This window comes from Rhinolophus sinicus, linkage group LG06 (assembly GCF_036562045.2).
Source record: "Rhinolophus sinicus isolate RSC01 linkage group LG06, ASM3656204v1, whole genome shotgun sequence".
Lineage (NCBI taxonomy): Eukaryota > Metazoa > Chordata > Mammalia > Chiroptera > Rhinolophidae > Rhinolophus > Rhinolophus sinicus.
The window spans coordinates 120,507,564-120,527,307 of NC_133756.1; the positions used below are offsets into that span (position 1 = coordinate 120,507,564).

The 19,744-nt window shown below is 45.8% G+C and overlaps 1 protein-coding gene across 2 annotated transcripts in view; it reads left to right on the forward strand.

Annotated features, from left to right (window-relative positions):
• The window catches only part of CLPB (ClpB family mitochondrial disaggregase), a 136,137-nt gene that overhangs the window by 15,384 nt on the left and 101,009 nt on the right, over nt 1-19,744 (forward strand). For both annotated transcript variants that reach the window (XM_019744405.2, XM_074335827.1), the window contains one exon: nt 13,896-13,982. In XM_019744405.2, the coding sequence (XP_019599964.1) occupies nt 13,896-13,982 (87 nt within the window). The remainder of the gene's footprint in view (nt 1-13,895; nt 13,983-19,744) is intronic.

Sequence of the window (19,744 nt, forward strand, 5' to 3'; positions counted from 1 at the left end):
TGATCCTTCTTACCAGAATCCCATAGCCTTTAAGTCTGAGTCAGTATCATGTTTAGTTTCTACCTCCTTGCCTTTCTTTCTCCTCAGTTGCTTCATACCTGTGTCTCTTCACCCAGGCAGTGCCGTCACAGCAAGCTGGATGGCACCTCATCTGCTTCCATCACAGTTAGTCACACAAGGCTGACGGGAAGCTCAGAGGGCACACGCTACAGATAGAGTCTGGCTAGTTGATTGATTGGTTGAATGAAACCCTGTTTATTCTCCAGAGGCTACCCAGCAGGAGGGTACAGCAGCTGGGCAAGCTGACTGGTCTCTGGGATCCTCCATTCATGTGGATGGGAGGCCCATTACGGCTGCATAAGAATCCTCTCTGAGGCTGAGCTGAGGCTTCCATCTCAATGCCCTTTTGTTTGGGGGGATAGCACCCAGGCCTCCTGGGAAGGCTGTGTGTTTGACCAGCCTTTGGAGATGGACAGAGTGTAAAGCACTAACAATTGGGGGAGGCCCCTGGAATGCCAGGGGTTCAGAGCCCAGCAGGCAGGGTAGGAGCCTTCCCAGAGCCCATCAGGGCTCAGCCACAGCCCCCACGTGGATCAGACAGGATCCAAGGCACTTTAGCTCTGCCCTCACTCTCTCTCCAGTATGCAGTCCCCTCTTTAGGTTTTCTGAGGGGCAACATCCAGCCCTCAGTGGGTACCTCTAGGTATAAGGCACTTTCTGCCTCCTGAAAGGTAACAAAACGCTGATTGATCAAACATTCATTCATTCACTTACTCTTTTTTCATTTTGAGACATAATTCATATACCACAAAATTCATCCTTTTAAAGTGTACAGTTCAGTCAGTGGATTTTAGTATATTTATAAGATTATGTAGCCATTGCCACTATCTAACTCCAGAACATTTTCACCTCCGTCCCCCCCAAAAAAAACCCCTAGTCCCATTAGCAGTAACTCCCCATTGCCCCCTCCGCAGACCCTGACAACTACTAAGCAACTTTCTGTCTTTGTATTTGCCTATCTGAACATTTCATATAAATGGATATGTGGCCTTTTGTGTCAGGCTTCTTTCACTTAGCATAATGTTTTCAAAGTTCATTATGTTACAGCAGGTATCAGTACTTTATTTCTTTTTATGGCTGAGTAACATTCCGTGTATAGATTAACCACATTTTATTTATACATCGATGGACATTTGTGTTTTCACTTTTTGGCTATTTTGAATAATGCTGTTGTGAACATTACTATGTTTCTATGAACACTCATGTACAGGTTTTTGTATGAGTGTATGTTTCCATATCTTGGGCAGATACCTGGGAGTGGAACTGCTGAGTCCTGTGCTAACTGTGTTTAACATTTTGAAAGTGGCTGCACCATTTTACATTCCCATCAGCAGGGAACGTGAGGGATCTGATTTCCCCACATCTTTGCCAACATTTGTTATTATAGCCTCTGCCTTTTTTATTCTAGCCATCCTCTTCTGTATGAAGTGATACCTCATTGTGGTTTTGATTTGCATTTCCCTGATGGCCAATGGGGTTGAGCATCTTTTCATGTGCTTATTGGCCATTTATATGTCATCTTTGGCATTTATTTATTCTTAAAGCCCATTATGAGCAATAAGCCCCATTTGACATTGAGGAGGAGCATGAAGATGTATCATGATGACCTTTGCCTTTCAAGGAACTTGCTGCCTGGTAATAAAATTATAATTAGTACTTATAAAAAGTTAGGGTTTCGTAGACAGGGTGGCATTTAGCCTGAGCCTGGAGGTAGGTCGTATTTGGGCATACGGAACTTGGTGGAAAGACACTGTGGGCAATTGGAATAATGTAAGCAAAGACACTTTGTAATTAGAAAAGTATTTTTGTGAGGAATTCTGAAGTACTGTGTATGAAAACAGCTGGCATAGCACTTGACACATGGTGGCTGCTGTTATGTAGTTAGGTCCCTCTGCAACTCCCTCTGTGGTCCCCACTCTGTTCTCTAGGACCACACTGCTCCCTTTTCCTGTTCTAGACCTTTATTAGGAGACAGAGCTCTGAGTCATATAAACTGTGGTTTTAAGGCTTCTCCCCATCCTAGTCATTTTTTAATGAAATGGCCACAAAGTTTTTGGGGCTCCCGAATTCCAGTGTGGCGTGACCAATATTGTGAGGAGCAGGGCAGTGATCCCCTTTGTTAGAGATTTTCTAGTTCTGTTAATACAGCCTGAGCTTACATTAGCTTTCTTGGCAGCTGCATTACACTCCTAGATTTTGTTGCGCTTACAGTCAGCCCAGCCTACTGAGAACCAGGGCTTCCTGTGCTTCGATACTTTTGATTGGATTTATTTGCCAAGCTTGTTTTAACCTAAAGGCAAGACCACTTTAAAGTACTGTATTGCCGTGTGATTAGGAAAGTAGTGATGGTAGTGTGGCGACTACCATGAAGAAGAAGGAATGGATTGGGCCTTTCTCATCTTGAGACCAGATGAAGAAGGTCTCTTCCACGGGGAAGGTTCTAGAAGGCAGAACTAAAACGAATCTGTCTCCATTCCCTCAGATAGCCTCTTTTCCACTTAAGGCTTTGCCGCCTTTATCATTTTCTATTAGTTGGTTAGTCCCATTAGATACCTGTCATATGCTGGCCTCAGACTAATATAGAAAAGAAAGGAAAAAGATGGCATATGTGCCCTGGAAGGCAGTGTGGTTCAACAGAGAGAGCAGGGGCTCCCATCCCAAGCTGCCACTTACTGGCCATGTAGTCAGTGACCCTCTGTAAGACTCAGGCTCCTTCTGTAATCACAGGATCAGATGAGCTCATACATGTCAAGTGCCTGGTGCATAGTAGGCTGCTCAAGAAATGAGAGCTTTTTTGAACTCCACCATTCAAGAGTTTTGCAAGACATGAAGGGCCAAGCATGCTATGTGCTCACTGACCCTGTACAAACAAACCACTTTCAGAACAACTGTGATACTTACAGCACTTATTTGTATATTTACTTGTCCCATTTTCCTCCCCCAGTTCAGACTGGGAGCGCCTTGTGGGCTTGTCTGATTCATCTCTGTACCCTCAGTGCCCAGCATGGAGCCTAGCTTGGAGAAGAGGTTACTTAATTTTATTACTGGAATGAACCTGTTTTGGGAGCCAGGTATTGTGGTTGGCTTTGGAAAGTCCATTCTTGACTGAAAACTCATGAGGTTCCGGAGCTTGGCAGTGGTGGCTCAAGTGCCAACCCTATTTAAGAGCCACTTGTGTGTGTCACTGCCATAGTGTGACAAGCTTCTTGGCAACCAGCCAGCTGCCCAGCTGCCCGTTCAGCAGCCTAGAGTCCTACTGTGGTGCCAGTAGGTGGCGCCCATGGCCCTCTCCCACACTTCAGCTGCCTAGACAGGCCTTTCCTTTTTGTCACCAAGTCACCACGGCAGCTGCTGACTGGGACATAGCATATAGCCCTGGGAAGAGGTATCCAGATGAAGGTGCCCTGAGTCACCCCCTCCCTTTTCTGGCCTAGTATTGTTGGGGTTTGTGTTTTATTGAGTCCCAGCCACGGCACATACTGCTTGGGGAAGCGGAGATGTTCCCATAGAGGGTCTCAGGAGATCACTGAGGGAATCTGCTTCTGGCCATACTTCCTGGGCCAGCTCATGCCTCTGCCTCCAGGAAGTCATCCCTGGCTCTCTTGCCTGAGCTACACTCGTATGGCACTTTCTTCCAGGGTCCTTGCTTGTGTGTTAGCTGTTTGCCAGGTATGTAGCCGTACAGTGAATGCCTGCATGGTAAGGACACTGCAGAATTCAGGAAAGTGCCCTGACGTCCTGCTCAGAGTCCGTGTGAAAAGTTTGTGGAATGGATGGATAATTATAGGAAGTAGTTCCTCCAAAAAATTGTTATTCAAATTGAAGACATTCCACAAACAAACTAGTCTTCCTCTGCAAAAATGTCAGTATCATGATAGTCAAAGAAAGGCTGAGGAACTACCGTGTTTTCCCGAAAATAAGACCTAGCCAGACAATCAGCTGTAATGCATCTTTTGGAGCAAAAATTAATATAAGACCCGGTCTTAGTTTACTATAATACCAGGTATAATATAATATAATATAATATAATATAATATAATATAATATAATATAATATAATATAATATATAATATAATATAATATATAATACTGGCTCTTATTTTACTGTAATGTAAGACTGGGTCTTATATAATATAAGACCAGGTCTTTCTTATATTAATTTTTGCTCCAAAAGACGCATTAGAGCTGATTGTCTGGTTAGGTCTTAGTTTCGGGGAAACATGGTATTTTAGATGAAAGAAACTGAAGACACTTGCAATCCTTGATTCTGGGTCACAGGGTGTGGGGGAGGGTGTGATTGCTGTAAAGGATATTATTGGGATAAATGAAGAATTTTGTATATGGGCTGTATATTAGATAAAAATATTTTATCAAAGTTAAATGTTCTGAATTTGGTCATTAGTGGTTAGTGATTATATAAGAGAATGTCCTTGGACTAGAAAATAGGTGCAGAAATATTAGGGAGTAAAGGGGCTCAATTTCTGAAACTAACCCTCATATGGTCCAAGAAAAAATAGAGAGAATAGTAATGATAAAGCACATGAGGCGAAATGTAACGATAATCTGAGTGAGGGATATATCGGAGGGGTTTTTGTGCTATTTTTGTAACTGCTCTGTAAATTTGAAATCATTTCAGGATAAGTTAAAAATAATATTAATAATCTATATACTTTAATATGTGCCAAGTTTCTGCTAGAAACTGTGAGAGAGGTGAAAGAAAGAATGGTCACCCCAGCATTGGACTTGATTCTGTTTAATCAGTCAAAGTAGTCATTGAGATTATGATACAGAGCCTCTGCTGTGTGCTTTTGAACAAATAGAACACTTGTAACAATGACGACTAACATTTAGAAAATGTAAGTGCTTTCACGTACATTATTTCCTCTGGTCATCTCAGCACCCATGTTAGGCCGATACGGTAAGATGACAGAGGTTCAGAGAGGTTAGCATGACCTGCCCAGAGTCACACAGCCTGGAAGAAGCTCACGTCCAGATCAGTCTATTCCCAGGCTGATGCTTTTTGAATCTCGTCCATATCTGTATGAATAAAAGGAAAGGTTGGGCTGATTGATCTCTGCACATCATTCTTCACGTGTGGAAATTTTGAAACTCTATGTGGTAGAAAATGACTAGTTAGGAAGCGTGCAGGCACATTACACAATGTGCCTACATTCGTTGTAGGTCCTGCATCCTCCCCATTTCCCACCCACTTTCCTTTCTAGTAGCCCGGGCATGACCGTGCTGGGATGGGCCTACTCACTGGGCAGGAGAGCACCTGGAAGCGCTTGCTAGAGGAAGGATCTTGAGCTGGACCTTGAAGGAGAGTGCTTGGTTCAAGTAGTGAAAGCAAAAGATGTGAGAGAGGCCTTGCTTGCATCTGTGGAGTTAAGTCTGCTGGCCCAGCTGGGGTCTGAAGCCCCCTTTCCTCCCTGGCCTGCCCCTCCCAGCCCAGGCTCACTGGGTAGATAAGGCGCAGATGGAGGCCTTGTGTGGATTCTAGCCCCAGGCGCCTTGCCTCTGCTCTGACAGCCTGGCCTGGTGCTGTTATTACTGTAAACAGGACCTTCTGCGAGGCTCCAGCCAGGGCCCTGTTGCCCAGATAGCGATCGTGATTGAGTCTGCATGGCTCACTGCTTCCAGGCCTCCGATGCAGGTGGGACAGCGCTCCCTACCCTTCAGCCCCCGCCTCGGCAGCAGCTGAGGGCCGGTTCATGTTCATGCGAAGGATCCGGAAATCAGTTGGAACAATACACGATTGAAGTTCAGTGGCCGCTTTGTATTGATTGGTCGTAAAGAAGGAGGAAGAAAAATCAAGTGGTACCTCCCTCTCCTGAGCAGGCGAGCTGGTTAGCCAGAATAACTCCCAACTGCCCCATATTCCTCTGTGGGACTCTCCCTCCCTCCTACAAACAGCAAGCCTGAGGAGCTAGCTGTCTTTTCTTTGAAAGTCTTGCTGCTGCCCATGTCTGCTAGGAATCCACTTTTTAATTTTGATGCTACCCATATTTAGAATCCTATGATTTTAGAACTGGCAGGGAGTTGAGGAATCATTTAATTCAGTTCCCTTGTTTTATTTCAGAGAAAAGTGAGGTCCAGCGAGACAGAGAGTCATCCAGGATCACACAGCAGGTTCCTGACAGAGCTGTGATTGGAATCCACGGCTTCTATCTGGCTCCAGGCCTGTGTCTAAGTGTCCTCAGCCCTGAGAGTGAGAAGCTGCACCAGCCTCTCACGCATACACATAGGAGCTTAAGTTCTTTGACAAAGTCAGGCACACAAGTATAAAACATAACTTCCAGTGCAGGACAGATGTATTGGTGAGAGATTTGTGTAGGTAAGTGCAGCAGACTTTCATTGGTTCAGCCCCTGGGCCCTCCGGGGTGCCGGCCTCGGTGCCAGCACCAGGAGTGCAGAGACAAGGTGATTGTCCTTGTTTCTAGAAGACCGTGCTGACTACTGGGGGAGCGAGACAAGGAAACTATGATAACTGTTGATACAGGTTAGCACAGGGCACTGTGACAGCAGCAAGGCTGCCTTAGGGACGGCTTCTTGGGGGAAGGAAGGAAGTTTTAGTTTTGTCCTAAGAAAGCTTTTTTTTTTTTTTTAAGAGTAATAGTATGTTCGTTGTTACAAAAACCAAAACTGGACAATACAGAAGCGTTCACAGCAGGAAGTAAAAGTGTGACTCCTTCATCCCCCACTTCCCCATCAGAGGTACTGTATTTTGCCGTGTGTAATGCGCTCCTGTGTATAATGCACAACCACGTTTCAGGGGAAAAAATTTGTGTGTTTTTTTAATTAAAGTTTGTTGGGGTGACAATTGTTAGTTTAGTTACATAAATTTCAGGTATACAATTCTGTATTACATCCTCTATAAATCACATTGTGTGTTCACCACCCAGAGTCATTTCTCCTTCCATCACCATATGTTTGATCCCCTTTACCCTCATCTACGGAAAAACATTTTTAGTTTTAATTTTTTAATTCAAATGTTTATTTGTTTACATTTAGGTATTTGTTTTTTGTATTATAAAGGAAGTTTAACATTTATTTTTGAACACATACAAGAAATTTTATGTAACAAATAATTACAAAACACAAGAACAGATACAAGGTACAAGAAATTTTATGTACCAGTAACAAATTTACGATATTTATGCATCATAGAAGGCCAAGAACTCTTCGTTGTTGCAAGTTCGCTGTAAGTTCAATAAAACCGATTATTATATTCCAGGGTATTATTTTGCGTACAGATAACGTTATTGATTTCTAGAGTTACACTTTTAACTCATAAGCATAAATAACATAATTAAAAACGTGTATAGATACAGAATTAGTGCTACCCATGTATAATGCGCATCCTTGTTTTTCCCTCACAACTTGAGGCAAAAAATGGCGCATTATACATGGCAAAATATGGTAATTTCTGTTGCCTGTTTGGTCTGTTGCCTTCTGAACTCTCTTGGATCCCTGAGAGATCAAGCAGCTTTGTTTTCCCCTTGATTTGTTATTCTCCTTGGAAATCCTCAGCTCTTGGGCTGCTAGGGAACCTTATTCTGCTGCTGCTCTTGCCTGGGGATTTGAGACCATTTATCAATTCATAGAAAATTTTGAGGACTTAAGTTCCAAGTTCTATGTACACCTTCCATCTATCATCCTAGTTTATTTACTCTGTTACATCCTTCAAATGGGATAGACACTAATTGGAAAATAATAATGGTAATAGCACCGGCTTTCTGTTGTACGTTGCTTTATTGCATATCGAGTATTTTTTACATGTTTTGTCTCACTTTCTTTTCATGGTACCCCTGTGTGACAGATGGAGTAGGGCTGGTGGGGTCCTCTCCGGTTTTTAACAGATGTGGAAACAGGCTCAGAGAGCAGAAGCTGTCACTCAGATGAGGGGACTAAGTGAGGGTCAGAGAGGCTCAGTCACTGTTTCATCCTCAGCTACCCGCCCAGTAAGTAAGTGCCAGAGCCTGCATTTGAACCCAGATCTCCTGCTCGTTTTCCTGCCTCGTCTTGCCTGCGAGTTGTGTAAGAGCTGGGATTCAATTCTGGTCTGCTAGTGTGTGATCTCCTTTCTATCTACTCCTCTGGGTCAACCCCAATTAGTGTCACCCAGCACTGCCCTGCCAAGCAGGAGACCTAGTTCATTAGGGAAGGGCCTTCCACAAGTCTGGAGTGAGCCCAGAAAGGCCTGCAGTGCCCACCCCCACTCCCAGCCCTTGGAAACAGGCTGCTCTGCCCTGGGTGGCAACCTGCATTAAGCATTCCACTCATCATCTCAGGGATGATGGAATCCTAACCTTTTCAGAGACACCGTGCTCTGTCACAAGCATTGCTCTTTTTAAAAGAGATTAATTCACTTGCCGCATTTTGTCCGTTGGTGAAAATCACAGGGGAGAGCAAGGGTGGCTTTCTCAGGCCTCAGAGGCCCTTTCAGCCACTCTCAGCAAGCAGTCACCCGCCCAGCTGGCCCAGGACTTTGAAATGACTGCCCACCGGGCATTCACTTGCAAAGCAACAAAGTGAAACGGAGGAGACCTGGGTTTGTGAAATCCTAACTTTTGGGGCTGCTGTGCACATAGAGGGGAAGTGGGGGAGGGACCCACCCAGCTCTGAAAAGGAAAAGTTGTTTGTAGTTGGGCTAACTTGTGGTGGTGTTTGTGTTTGCTTTGGCCCTTCCTTGATGTACCAGGTGCCACCGCTCCTGGAGTTGCAGCATGTCTGTCTCTTAATCCTTACAACCACCTTCAACAATAGGGATTAATATCCCCCATTTCACAGCTAGTAAGTGACAGAGCTAGAATCTGAGCTCCAGCCTTTGGACTCCAGGGTCATTGCTTTTTCCATTACACCTCAGCTCTAAGAGGTTGAAAAAAATGATGGAATCTGGGCAGGGCTGTAAACCTGGGATCTCACTGAAGAACACGTAAGATTTGCCTCCTAGAAATGACCCCTCAAGGTTCTGGAACCCTTTCCCTCAGATTGCACTGTCACCTCCTAAAACCCTAGTGGACATATGAAGAGACTGAAGCTTAGAGAGATGCTATGCCTTCCCTAGGGTGTTAGAGTAGGAGGTGGCAGAAGTGGAACTAGAACCCAAGTCTCCTGGCTGTGCCCCATGCTCTTTCTACTCTATTAATTAAAAGGATTAGTAAATTTGGAAAAGCCCGCTCTCCCAACAATTCCTGCTCTTAAAACCCTGCAAAGTACAGAAAAGTAAACCCCAAAATGCTAACACTTCATGTAACAAGTAGCTCGAAATTGTTGCTAATCAGAGGCATGCAAATTAAAACCATAATGTGAGATCCCTTTACACTTGTTGGACTTGCAGTGATTAGGAAGCTGGCTGCTGCCAAGTGTTGGCTGGGAGGGTGGTACACAGAAACACCCGTCCTGCTGGCAGGAGGGTAGATGGAGTAACCATCCTGGAGAGGACCTGGCACCACTAATAAATCAAGTAATGGAAAGCCTGTAACCTCGGCATCCCACTCCGAGTACGTGCCCCAGGGAAGTGCTCGCACAGGTCCGAAGGGGACATATGAAGAGGATGTTCTTTGAGCTTTGCTTTTGGTGGCCTGGAGATGGAATCTTCCTGGGTGGGTCTCCTCGAGAGAGCGGAGAGGGAAAATCTGGTAGATGTGCCTTGGAGAATTATGTAGCAATTTAAAAAATGGAATTGTTATGTGTTTAGCAGTATGAGTATATCTTAAAACACAATTATTTGTGAAAAAAAAGTAATAAACAGAAATACACACACACACACACACACTCCAACCCCCGCCCCCCCACTGGGCTCAGGTCCTAACGCAAGAACGTCCTGTCTCCTGGCAGTAGCTAGCATGCGGCTGGGCACAGTGAGTGTGTGCACATGTTGAATAAATGAACAAGGAGTGCCTGGAGCCAGCCTGGCTGAATTCTCCAGGTCATCCTGTGTGGCCCTGTCGTAGAACCCGGGGTATTGGCCAACCTGCCACTACCAGCCTGAGACCAAAACACTTTGTTCCATCAAAGGGATGGGAGCAGGCAGAAACCACCCTGCCTGGAATACTTGCTATGTGCCAGGCATTGGGCTGGGAGCCCTGCAAATGATAGGTTACTCTCCCTACTTGATAGGTGAGAAAACTGAGATTCAGAGAATTGATTTGATCAGGGTTATCTAGCGGGACCAGAGTTTGAATTCAGGTCTAACTTACAAAAAGATCTTCATTCATCCTTTTTGTTACACTACACTCAGCCCTCCGGGGAGCAGGAGAAGGAGGCATCTCAAGCTTCTTCCTTCAGCCCTGTCTCCAGAGCATTGCTGCTTCCAGAATTCCCTGTGCTGAGGCAGGGGAACGTGGGTCCCTGGCCCCCTAAAGGCATGAGGGATTCTGGCTGTGCTGTTTCTCCTCGACAGGCCCTGCTTTCTTGTTTCCGGCCCCAGCCCATCTCCCTTGGTCTGTGTTACAGTCTTCAAACTGGTCTCCTTGTTTTCATTTCCTGCTCTCTCCCCTTTCAAATTCAGCCTGCTTAAGCTGTTAGTTTAATTTTATCATTTCTTTTGCCCAGAAACCTTCACTGACAACCCCACTGCCTATGGGGCCGGTCTAAGGAATGGCAAATAGGTCTCCCCTCTGTTGCCAGCTTCAGCTGATCAGCCCATGGGAACGAGTGCTGAGGATGCTGAGACTCAGGGCCCCACAGGAATGAGCTGCCGGGAGAGAATCCAGGATTTCTGACTCCGATGCAGGAGTGTAGGCCAGTAGCAGGCATGCCAGGCATTCGTCATCTCTTTAGATGGGGTTTTTCTAAACCTAGGGTCCACTATTGATTTCATCAGTACCTGTGAACCCCTGGACATTGTATGTAAAGAAGTTGGGGGTGGGGTGGGTTATGTATGCTCCTGGGCACTTTTCTGGAGAGTCGTCAGCTTTGACCATATTCTGAAAGAAGTATATGGCTCAGAAGGGGTTTCTGCCCACTGCCTTGGCCTCCTGGCCTGGCTCCCGAGGCCCTGGGGAGGCCCTGCGTACCTCAGCAGCTGTCTGCTTCTCTGCTGTGAACTGTCACCCAGATGGAGCTACCTGATGGTCTCTAAATATACCTTCCCTTTGCTTCCCTGCTTCCGAATAAGTATCCGGTTCCTTTTGTCTTGCCTGCCCTGCCCTTCCTCCCTGGTCTCTAAACTGCTCCTGTTCTTCACGCTCACCTCAGCTCTTGCCCTTCACAGACCTCTGACTGGCTGCAGCTTTCCTGATAGTCCTGTCTTCTGGACTGAGGACCAGAGAAATGAGGCCATTCGATCAGAATCAGTTAGGACCCGAACTCATCTCTTAACTCAGAGCCCTGCGCTCTTCACAGCATTCTTGGCCTGATAAATTAGGGAAGGTTTGTAAATTAGGAAGAAGTTTTTGTGCAAAGATATTTGTCGCACAGAAAATTCATCCCCAGGGTTTTTAGCCTCTTTAACATTTTCATCCACAGAAAATTGTTCCTGGGCGGTTGGATTAGAGGATGAGCTCTTTTTTTTTAAATTTTATTGGGGAATATTGGGGAACAGTGTGTTTCTCCAGGGCCCATCAGCTCCAAGTCGTTTTCCTTCAATCTAGTTGTGGCGGGCACAGCTCAACTCCAAGTCCAGTTGCTGTTTTCAATCTTAGTTGCAGGGGCGCAGCCCACCATCCCATGAAGGGAATTGAACCGGCAACCTTGTTGTTAAGAGCTCGCGCTCTAACCAACTGAGCCATCCAGCCGCCCTAGAGCGTGAGCTCTTGATGGCCCGGTTGCCAGTTCAATTCCTGCATGGGATGGTGGGCTGTATCCCCTTACCCTCCCCCCCCGCACCCCCTGCTCCACAACTGGATTGAGAACGGCAGCTTGACTTGGAGCTGATGGGTTCTGGAAGGGCACACTGTTCCCCAATAAAAATTAAAAAAAAAGAAAGAAAGAAAATTGTTCCTGTATAAAAGACGCTTAACAGTGTATGTGGTAAAAGGCCCAGGATTTTTACCAGAAGAAATCCTCCAAACTAGAGGAGAGATGAGGGTTTCCCAGCCTTCTCTCTTGGTATTCTCCTTTCGTATTTTGTGCCCCAGTCATGCCAAGCCTCTTTCAGACCCTCACACACCCCATGCCACCTTCTCCGCTGAGATGCCTTCCCTCTGCCTGGAGCTCTCCTTCTTCTCCTTCGCCCCCTGTTGTCAGTAAACTACTGCTAATCACTCCTCAGAGAGGCTCTGGTCACTAAGACTGGGTGAGCTTCCCTGGTTGTGCACCTGCCACTGCGGCCCCATTCAGAGCACCCGGATGACGTGTAGGTATGTGCTTGCTGGTCTGTCTCCCCCTCAGGCTTTGTGTCTCCTCGGTCTCCCAGGCCTTAGTCACCTGCTTCAACAGGACAGAGCTTTTACTTGGCTTGGTCCAGAGGCTCATTTACTACGGACTGTGGCACAAGGATGGTGCTAGGACTCAACCCAAGCCTCTGGGCTCCCTGCCAGTGCCCTTTCATCCAGAACCCACTGAAGACTAGACAGCCTCCCACTTCCCCCCCATACTCTCCCCCCATCCCACATAAGCACATCCTGCCTTGTTGGTGAATCACTCTTGATTTTTGGTCTCCTGCTTTCCTGGCCTCCTATAGCACTTGTGGTGGGAAACCATACACTACAGGCTTTGATTTCCTACTGTCCTGAGTCCCCCGCTACATACGCACAACTAAATTGTGTCCTTCCCTAGGGAAGACCCCCATGTCTTCTCTTCACCCCATCCCAGAATCTAGCACAGGACCAAGCACATATCATGTGGTTTTGACTTTTTTGACTTCCATGTGGCATGAAGCCAGGTTCAGTCTAGAGGAAGGGTGAGGTGAGAAGGATTCAGGCTGTAGAACCATTATCGACCCAGGTCCCCTTTATTAGCTTTGTGACCTTCAGTGAATCATTTCCCCTCCCTGAACCTCTTACCTCGGCCATGAAAAGAGATTAGTATCAGCTCCTTACAATTGTGTGAAGAGTGAGAGGGAAGTTCCTGCTTCTAGTAGGTGCTCAGTGAGCCTTGGTTCTGTTTACTCCCCTTCTCTCTATCCACCCCCATGTTGTGGGGCTCCTGTTCCCGGGACCCAGAATTCAGGCTTTCAGTGGTATATTCAAAACCCTCTGTTTGTTAATTTATCCAACAACTATTGAGCTCCTACTGTGTGCTAGGCACTGGCATATGCTGTCAAATAGGCTCGTGTGGACTCGCCTAGAAACCTAATTTAGCATCTCTAGCATTCTGTCCATCTTTCCTTGGGTTCAGAGATTTCCAATTCCCAAACAGCCACCGTACAGATAAGCTTTAGGAGTGTGATCCTTTTATAAACTGGGAGCTGCCTAGATAAAAAGTGTAACTGGGCATTCGGTGCTAAGCACAAGGAAATTCTAAGGAAGGAGGAGAGAGCTGTCAACTGGAGGAGTGTAGGAAGCCTGCGCAGAGAGAGTCCTCAAGCGGGGATTGCATCCCATGGCATGAAAGTAGGGTTAGAATAGGCAAAGAGGGAGGGAGGGAGCATTCTGGACTGAGGGAATTGGAGTGTCAGGGTATTAAGGTAGGGAAGGCACATTCTTTCCTCCTGAGGCTGGGACATAACAGCATGGGGCAGAGTCATCTAAGGGGAGACGGAGAGAGGTGGGGAAGCCTGGGCTTGGGGGGAGAGTGACCAGAGGAGCTGGGATAGCTATTTAGTTCTCAGTGGCCTCTGACTAGTTCCAGGTTCATCCAGCCTCCCTGTTTGTTGACTGTCTCATTTCTTCCACTCTTAGATCCTTGATAAGCCATACACTGAAAATGTTCCTCTGTCTCTTTCTAGGCTCTTGTCCGAAGGTGCAGATGTCAACGCAAGGCACAGACTTGGCTGGACAGCCCTCATGGTGGCCGCCATCAGCCGAAATGACAGGTGAGAGGTCTCTTTCCATACAGGGCCCCCTCAGCCAGCTCTCTGCAGACCTAGTTCCTGACCCTCTCCCACCCTTGCTTGTCCTCCTGCTGCCCTCTTCAGAAGCAGGGAGATGGACGCAGCCTGAGGTCGTGATCTACACCTGGTACAGTGGAGAGTATAGGAGGTGTGAAGAGGGAAGATGCAGCTGTGGGTCCCCAGCTCCATCGTTTTTTGGCTTTGTGACCTTAGGCGAGTCCTTTGCATTACTGAGGCAACAAAATGTTTGAAAGCCTGTCGTAAGTTATTAAGTATACATGTGTGAGTTACCGTCATGTTTTCGTTACCCACCGTGCTCTATGTTGAGACGTCTGTAGTCACTGTCCCCAGCGAGGGCTCCTCTGGGCTTTTTCTTTGGAGGTGTTGATGGAAATTAGGGAAGGTGGGGGACCCTGCTCTTTTCCTAACTGCTCCCCATTCCTGCAGGGGGTAGCTATTGTGTAAAGATCGAAATAGTCTGCATTGTGTAGAGAGTTACCATTAAATCTCACAAACTCCTCACAACATATATATTATTAGTATTCTCATTTTGCAGCTGAGAAAACTGAAGCCCCACGAGGCAAAGTGATTTGTCTGAGGTCACACTGACACGATTTAGGGTCTGGTCTGGCTGGCTGCCTGTAAAGTCTGTGTGTCTTACTGTACCTCTCTGCTGCCTCCCTCTTCCATGTCCCATGGTAGTGCTGGATGCTGTCTTTTCATGCCACTTTCTAGTTGTGATTGTGCCAAAGAACTGATTAAATAAGAGCAAAACAAATGCTTTCAAAGAAAACAGACTGGGCACTTTGGTAGCAGCCTCTGAAATTGATCATTGGAGGTACCAATTTTAGTTTTCCCTTCAAGCAGATCTTTAAGGCTTTTGTCTACCAGTCCTGGCCACCTTTGGAAGGGTCATAAATGTGGTAGAAACCAACAAAACAGGGGTGGTACTGCCTCGGACTGCCTGAGAGACTTAGCTGTCCTTGAGAGGGGTCTCTCTTCTCTGCTCCTCTGTCGGTTCTCAACACTCCATTGCCTTATTTGCCGCTTTAGCTCCTAGCACTTAGCCTGTAAAAGAAAAATTGACATCGGTAGACTTTGCAGTTGAGAGACCTGGAATCTAGTCCTGGTTCTGACCCTTCGTTGCATTTCAGAATTCTGTGGACACCCTGTTTCTCCACTTGAACTCCATTATTTCTACAAACATTTGGTAACTATTTACTCTGAGCCAGGCTCTGTGCTACTCATTGGGGAATCAGAGACTTTGGGAGCTGGTGGCCTAATGTGGGAATGAAGGCAGGTCGAGAGACAGAATGTAGTGTCATCAGTGATGTCAGAACAGCGCAGACAGGATGTTAGTAAAGCAGAGGGTGAGAGAGGACTGAATCTGGCAGCAGAGTAGATTCTCTCTCCATGCTTGTGAGAGTCAAATGAGATAATGTCCTATAGGTTACAAATGGTGAGTTGTTATTCTCTGCTGCCCACATTAGACCCCTCTCTCTACACACGTGTTTATTCTACCCACCACCACTTCCACCCCACCCACCAGTCTGCTTTCCCAGCTTGCAGGTGTCTCCATCTGCAGGAGACTGCCAGCGGTGGAGAAAAGGGGGTGGTGTCCTTATGTGAAGTATGTTCAGTGTTGAGACAGAATTGGAAATAACACTATACTTAATACTTAAGAGTACTGTTAATCAGTGAGAAGATAGCTAGTGGATGTGCTTTGGGGACATTTCTTTCTAAATCTAATGAGTTGTTGGTTTAACTGATTGCCTGTCTCTTTATCCAGGGCCATTTGCAAATCAGTGATGCTCGTTAAGCAAAATGAGATTGTTGGCTTGTGTTTATTTGCTTTGGTTCCTAGACTAATTATTGGTGTTGTAAGCATCCATTTTGTGCCCTCCTCTTCCTTCCAGTAGCCAGGGAGGACTGATTTTAGTAAAAATAGCATGCTCTCAGGTTAGGTTTATTTACTCATAGTACAAACTTTGGGGGGCACTACTGTTTGCCAGGCACTGTTCTTAACAGACAAAGATCCCTGCCCTGGTAGAGCTTATTTCTATATGGATGGTGGTCCCTGAGTAGAGAGAAGCAGGGACAGACAATCAACAAATATAATGCATAAGCAAACCACATGATATACTAGAAGTTAAGAAGTGCTATGGAAACAAGGGAAAGTAGAATCTGGTAAAAGGGCATCTCAGAAGTACATTGGTCAGGGTGAGTAGGCCTTACTGGGAAGGTGCCCCGGAAGTAGTCTCGAAGGATTATCACACCCACACCAGCACAGTCGCCAGTAAGTGTCTCCTTATGAGAAGTGTGCTGATTCTCATCTAATCAGTCACAGGACACTCTGGAATCGTATTGGCCAGACCCGAAATGCTACTGCCTTTGAACTGGATTTGGATAAAGGGAAAGTGGAGAGGTAGCACCCCTTTCAGCAGGTTTCTCTGCTGAGAGCAGAGAACCTTCACCTCCATTAGAATGTCGGCCGCCCACAGGCTCAAGGGAGCGCTCCTGAGGGCAGCGCATTCATTTCACCCCCAACTGCCTTAGTGAGAGCCCCGAACTGTGCTTAGTCTTAGGGGTGCGGGCCACAGTCGTCTCTATCCTCGCCTTCTTGTGAACTTTCATTTGTGTCTGTATCTCTTATTTAATTTTGAATGGAAAATACAGGGCTATAGATCACAATTTTCAAAGTGTATATGAGAACTTAATTTATAATTTATTTCCTCCTTTTATTTCCAAAAAGGGTTTGAGGTGATGTAAATTAAAACACAAATATGACTGTACACAGCAGAGTTAAAACTGGATCAAGATCAGAAGTCCTATTGGTAAAAGGAAAGATAATTATATCAGAATTGAACCAGAGATTTTCTTTTCCGAAAATAGGTTTATTGTTTTTTGGGTTTTTTAAAAATTATTATTATTGGGGAAGGGGAACAGGACTTTATTGGGGAACAGTGTGTACTTCCAGGCCTTTTTTCCGAGTCAAGTTGTTGTCCTTTCAGTCTTAGTTGCAGGGGGCGCAGCCCACCATCCCTTGCAGGACTCGAGGAATCGAACTGGCAACCTTGTGGTTGAGAGCCCACTGGCCCATGTGGGAATCGAACTGGCAGCTTTCGGCGTTAGGAGCACAGAGCTCCAACCACCTGAGCCACCGGGCCAGCCCAGGTTTATTGTTTTTGTAAAAATAATACAGAGAAGAAAGTAGCAGTCAACAGAATTCCCTCTATTTAGAGACTGCTCGTTGTGTGTATACATGAGTATAGTTTTGCATAAATGAGACCATGCTGCACTCACTGTAAATCAGGTAATTAGTGGAATCGAGTATTAATTTAGATGAAGTTTCCTGATGATCAAACAAGGGATACAGAGAGTTTTGATTCTCCAGGAGAGAGGAACCTTGTTCTGACTTCCCTTTGTATTATCATTTCATGCATCCAGCAAACATCTTTTCAAACAATACTGTGTCAGGTGCTGATGTGCTAGGCTACGAGGGGATTCAGATAATAAGCATCACAGCTTTTGCCTTAAGAAGTTTACTTGGACTGCTGACATCAGGACTTGAGTAATGTGATGGCCGCTGTCTTTAGTAACCATTCTGCCAAAGCCTTACCAACATTCTCCTAGGACAACCCTTTTGCCAGCCCCAGTAACAGTTCGGGTGTAGCACTGACGGGAGGAGCAGTCCCTGGGGGCTAGCCCCCTCTCTACAGTGAGCCCTCCGTCAGCCTCATGCCTCAGGGACTTGCTTAGCCTGAGTCTGGGTGCCTCGTTCTGACCCAGCCCAGCTAAAGGCTAAGCCACGGGGTCCCAGGATGATCACTGACCTAGCAGAGCCTTCACCGGCTCGTGCAAATACACCCAGCCTTCAGCCAAATTCAATTAGTTTTCCTTTAAGAAGGGAAAGAAATCCAATTTTACCAAACATGGACAGACGGTGGAAGGCACTTTGATGTTACAACCTCTCAGTGATGCTTTACTTAGTCACAAGTTCATAAGCAAGAAGGTTTAATTACTTGGGAAAACACAGGATTAAAACTGGATACAATGGCTGAGTATCCGCTCTTGGGTGACTTGATTCGAACCCATGCGCCCAGTTCGTGTGTGGTGCAAACTTTGATGTGTGCTATGACAAGCTGAAAGTCATGACCCCCTCAGGGAAGCTCCTTCAGATGGCGTTTGCAGGATGTGTAGGCGGAGAGGCAGGGCCTGCCAGGCCTGTTTGCTCAACTTTGATGTCCAAGCAGCCACAGGCCCCACTGTTTGCTCGTTTTCACTGAGGGATGGATTGGGAGCCTCCTACCTTGCCCAGTGGACAATGGCCAGCAATGGAGTGTGACGACTATTGACCATTCCAGGAGCCTGGCGGACCAGAACAGGGCTTTGGGAGGTACAGAGCCTGGGGGGGCAAAAGCTTTTTATAGGACAGCCATCGCTCCAGATGTAGCTTTCCTTGAAGCCTAATATGTTAGTTGGGTGCTTATAGTGAAGGTAGAAATAGTCTCATGAGTTTTAACAGGTACCAGTTACTGATTGACCCTCTGTCCAGTAGCACTAAGGTATTTGCAAATTGAAGTTGAAAAGTCTTTTCTGTTTCATTCATTAGTGTGTATGTGCAGGGGATAGTGGTTTAGAAAAAAAATGATATGATTTATATCCTTATAATTTCTAATTCCTCTGAAGAGAAGCTGTTAAGATATACTTGATATCGAAAAGATATAAAGAACTCTTTTTTTTTAATTGGGGAATATTGGGGAACAGTGTGTTTTTCCAGGGCCCATCAGCTCCGAGTCAAGTCACTGTCCTTCAATCTAGTTCTGGAGGGTGCAGCTCAGCTCTAAGTCCAGTCGTTGTTTTCAATCTTAGTTGCAGGGGGCACAGCCCACCATCCCATGTGGGAATTGAACTAGCAACCTTGTTGAGAGCTCACGCTCTAACCAACTGAGCCATCCGGCCGCCCCTCCGGAAGCTCAGCGGCAGCTCATTGTCTTCAATCTAGTTGTGGAGGGCGCAGCTCACTGGCGCATGTGGGAATCAAATCGGCAACATTGTTGTTCAGAGCTCATGCTCTAACCAACTGAGCCATCCAGCTGCCCTAAAGAACTCTTAAAAACCAAAAAGAAAGACAACCCAATTTTTAAAAAAATGGGCAAAAAGATTTGATCAGAAACTTCACCAAAGAAGAGATAGATGGCAGATAAGCACATGAAAAGATACTCAGCATTAGTCATTTAGGGAAATGCAAACTAAAATCATAATACTATACCACTGCACATTTACTACAATGGCTAAAATTTAGAAAAAATGACCATACCAAGTGCTGACAAAGTAGCAGAACAATTATCATCATTGCGGTTAGGAGTGCATAATGGTATAGTCACTTTGGAAAACACTTTGGCAATTTCTTATAAAGGTAAAACATATTTACAATACAACCCAGTAATACTAACTCCTAGGTATTTGTCCACAAGAAATAAGAACATCTGCAAAAAGACTCGGATGCAAATATTTATAGTAGCTTTATTCATAATTGCCCCAAACTAGAAACTACCCAAATGTCCATCAGCTGGTGAATGGACAAATTATGGTACATCCATACAGTGGACTACTACTCAGGACTAAAAAAGAACAAACTACTCATACTGCAACACATGACGCATCTTAAAAGACTTATGCTAAGTTAAAGACACAAAAATCTATGTACTGTTCAATTCCCTTTATATGACAGCCTGGAAAAG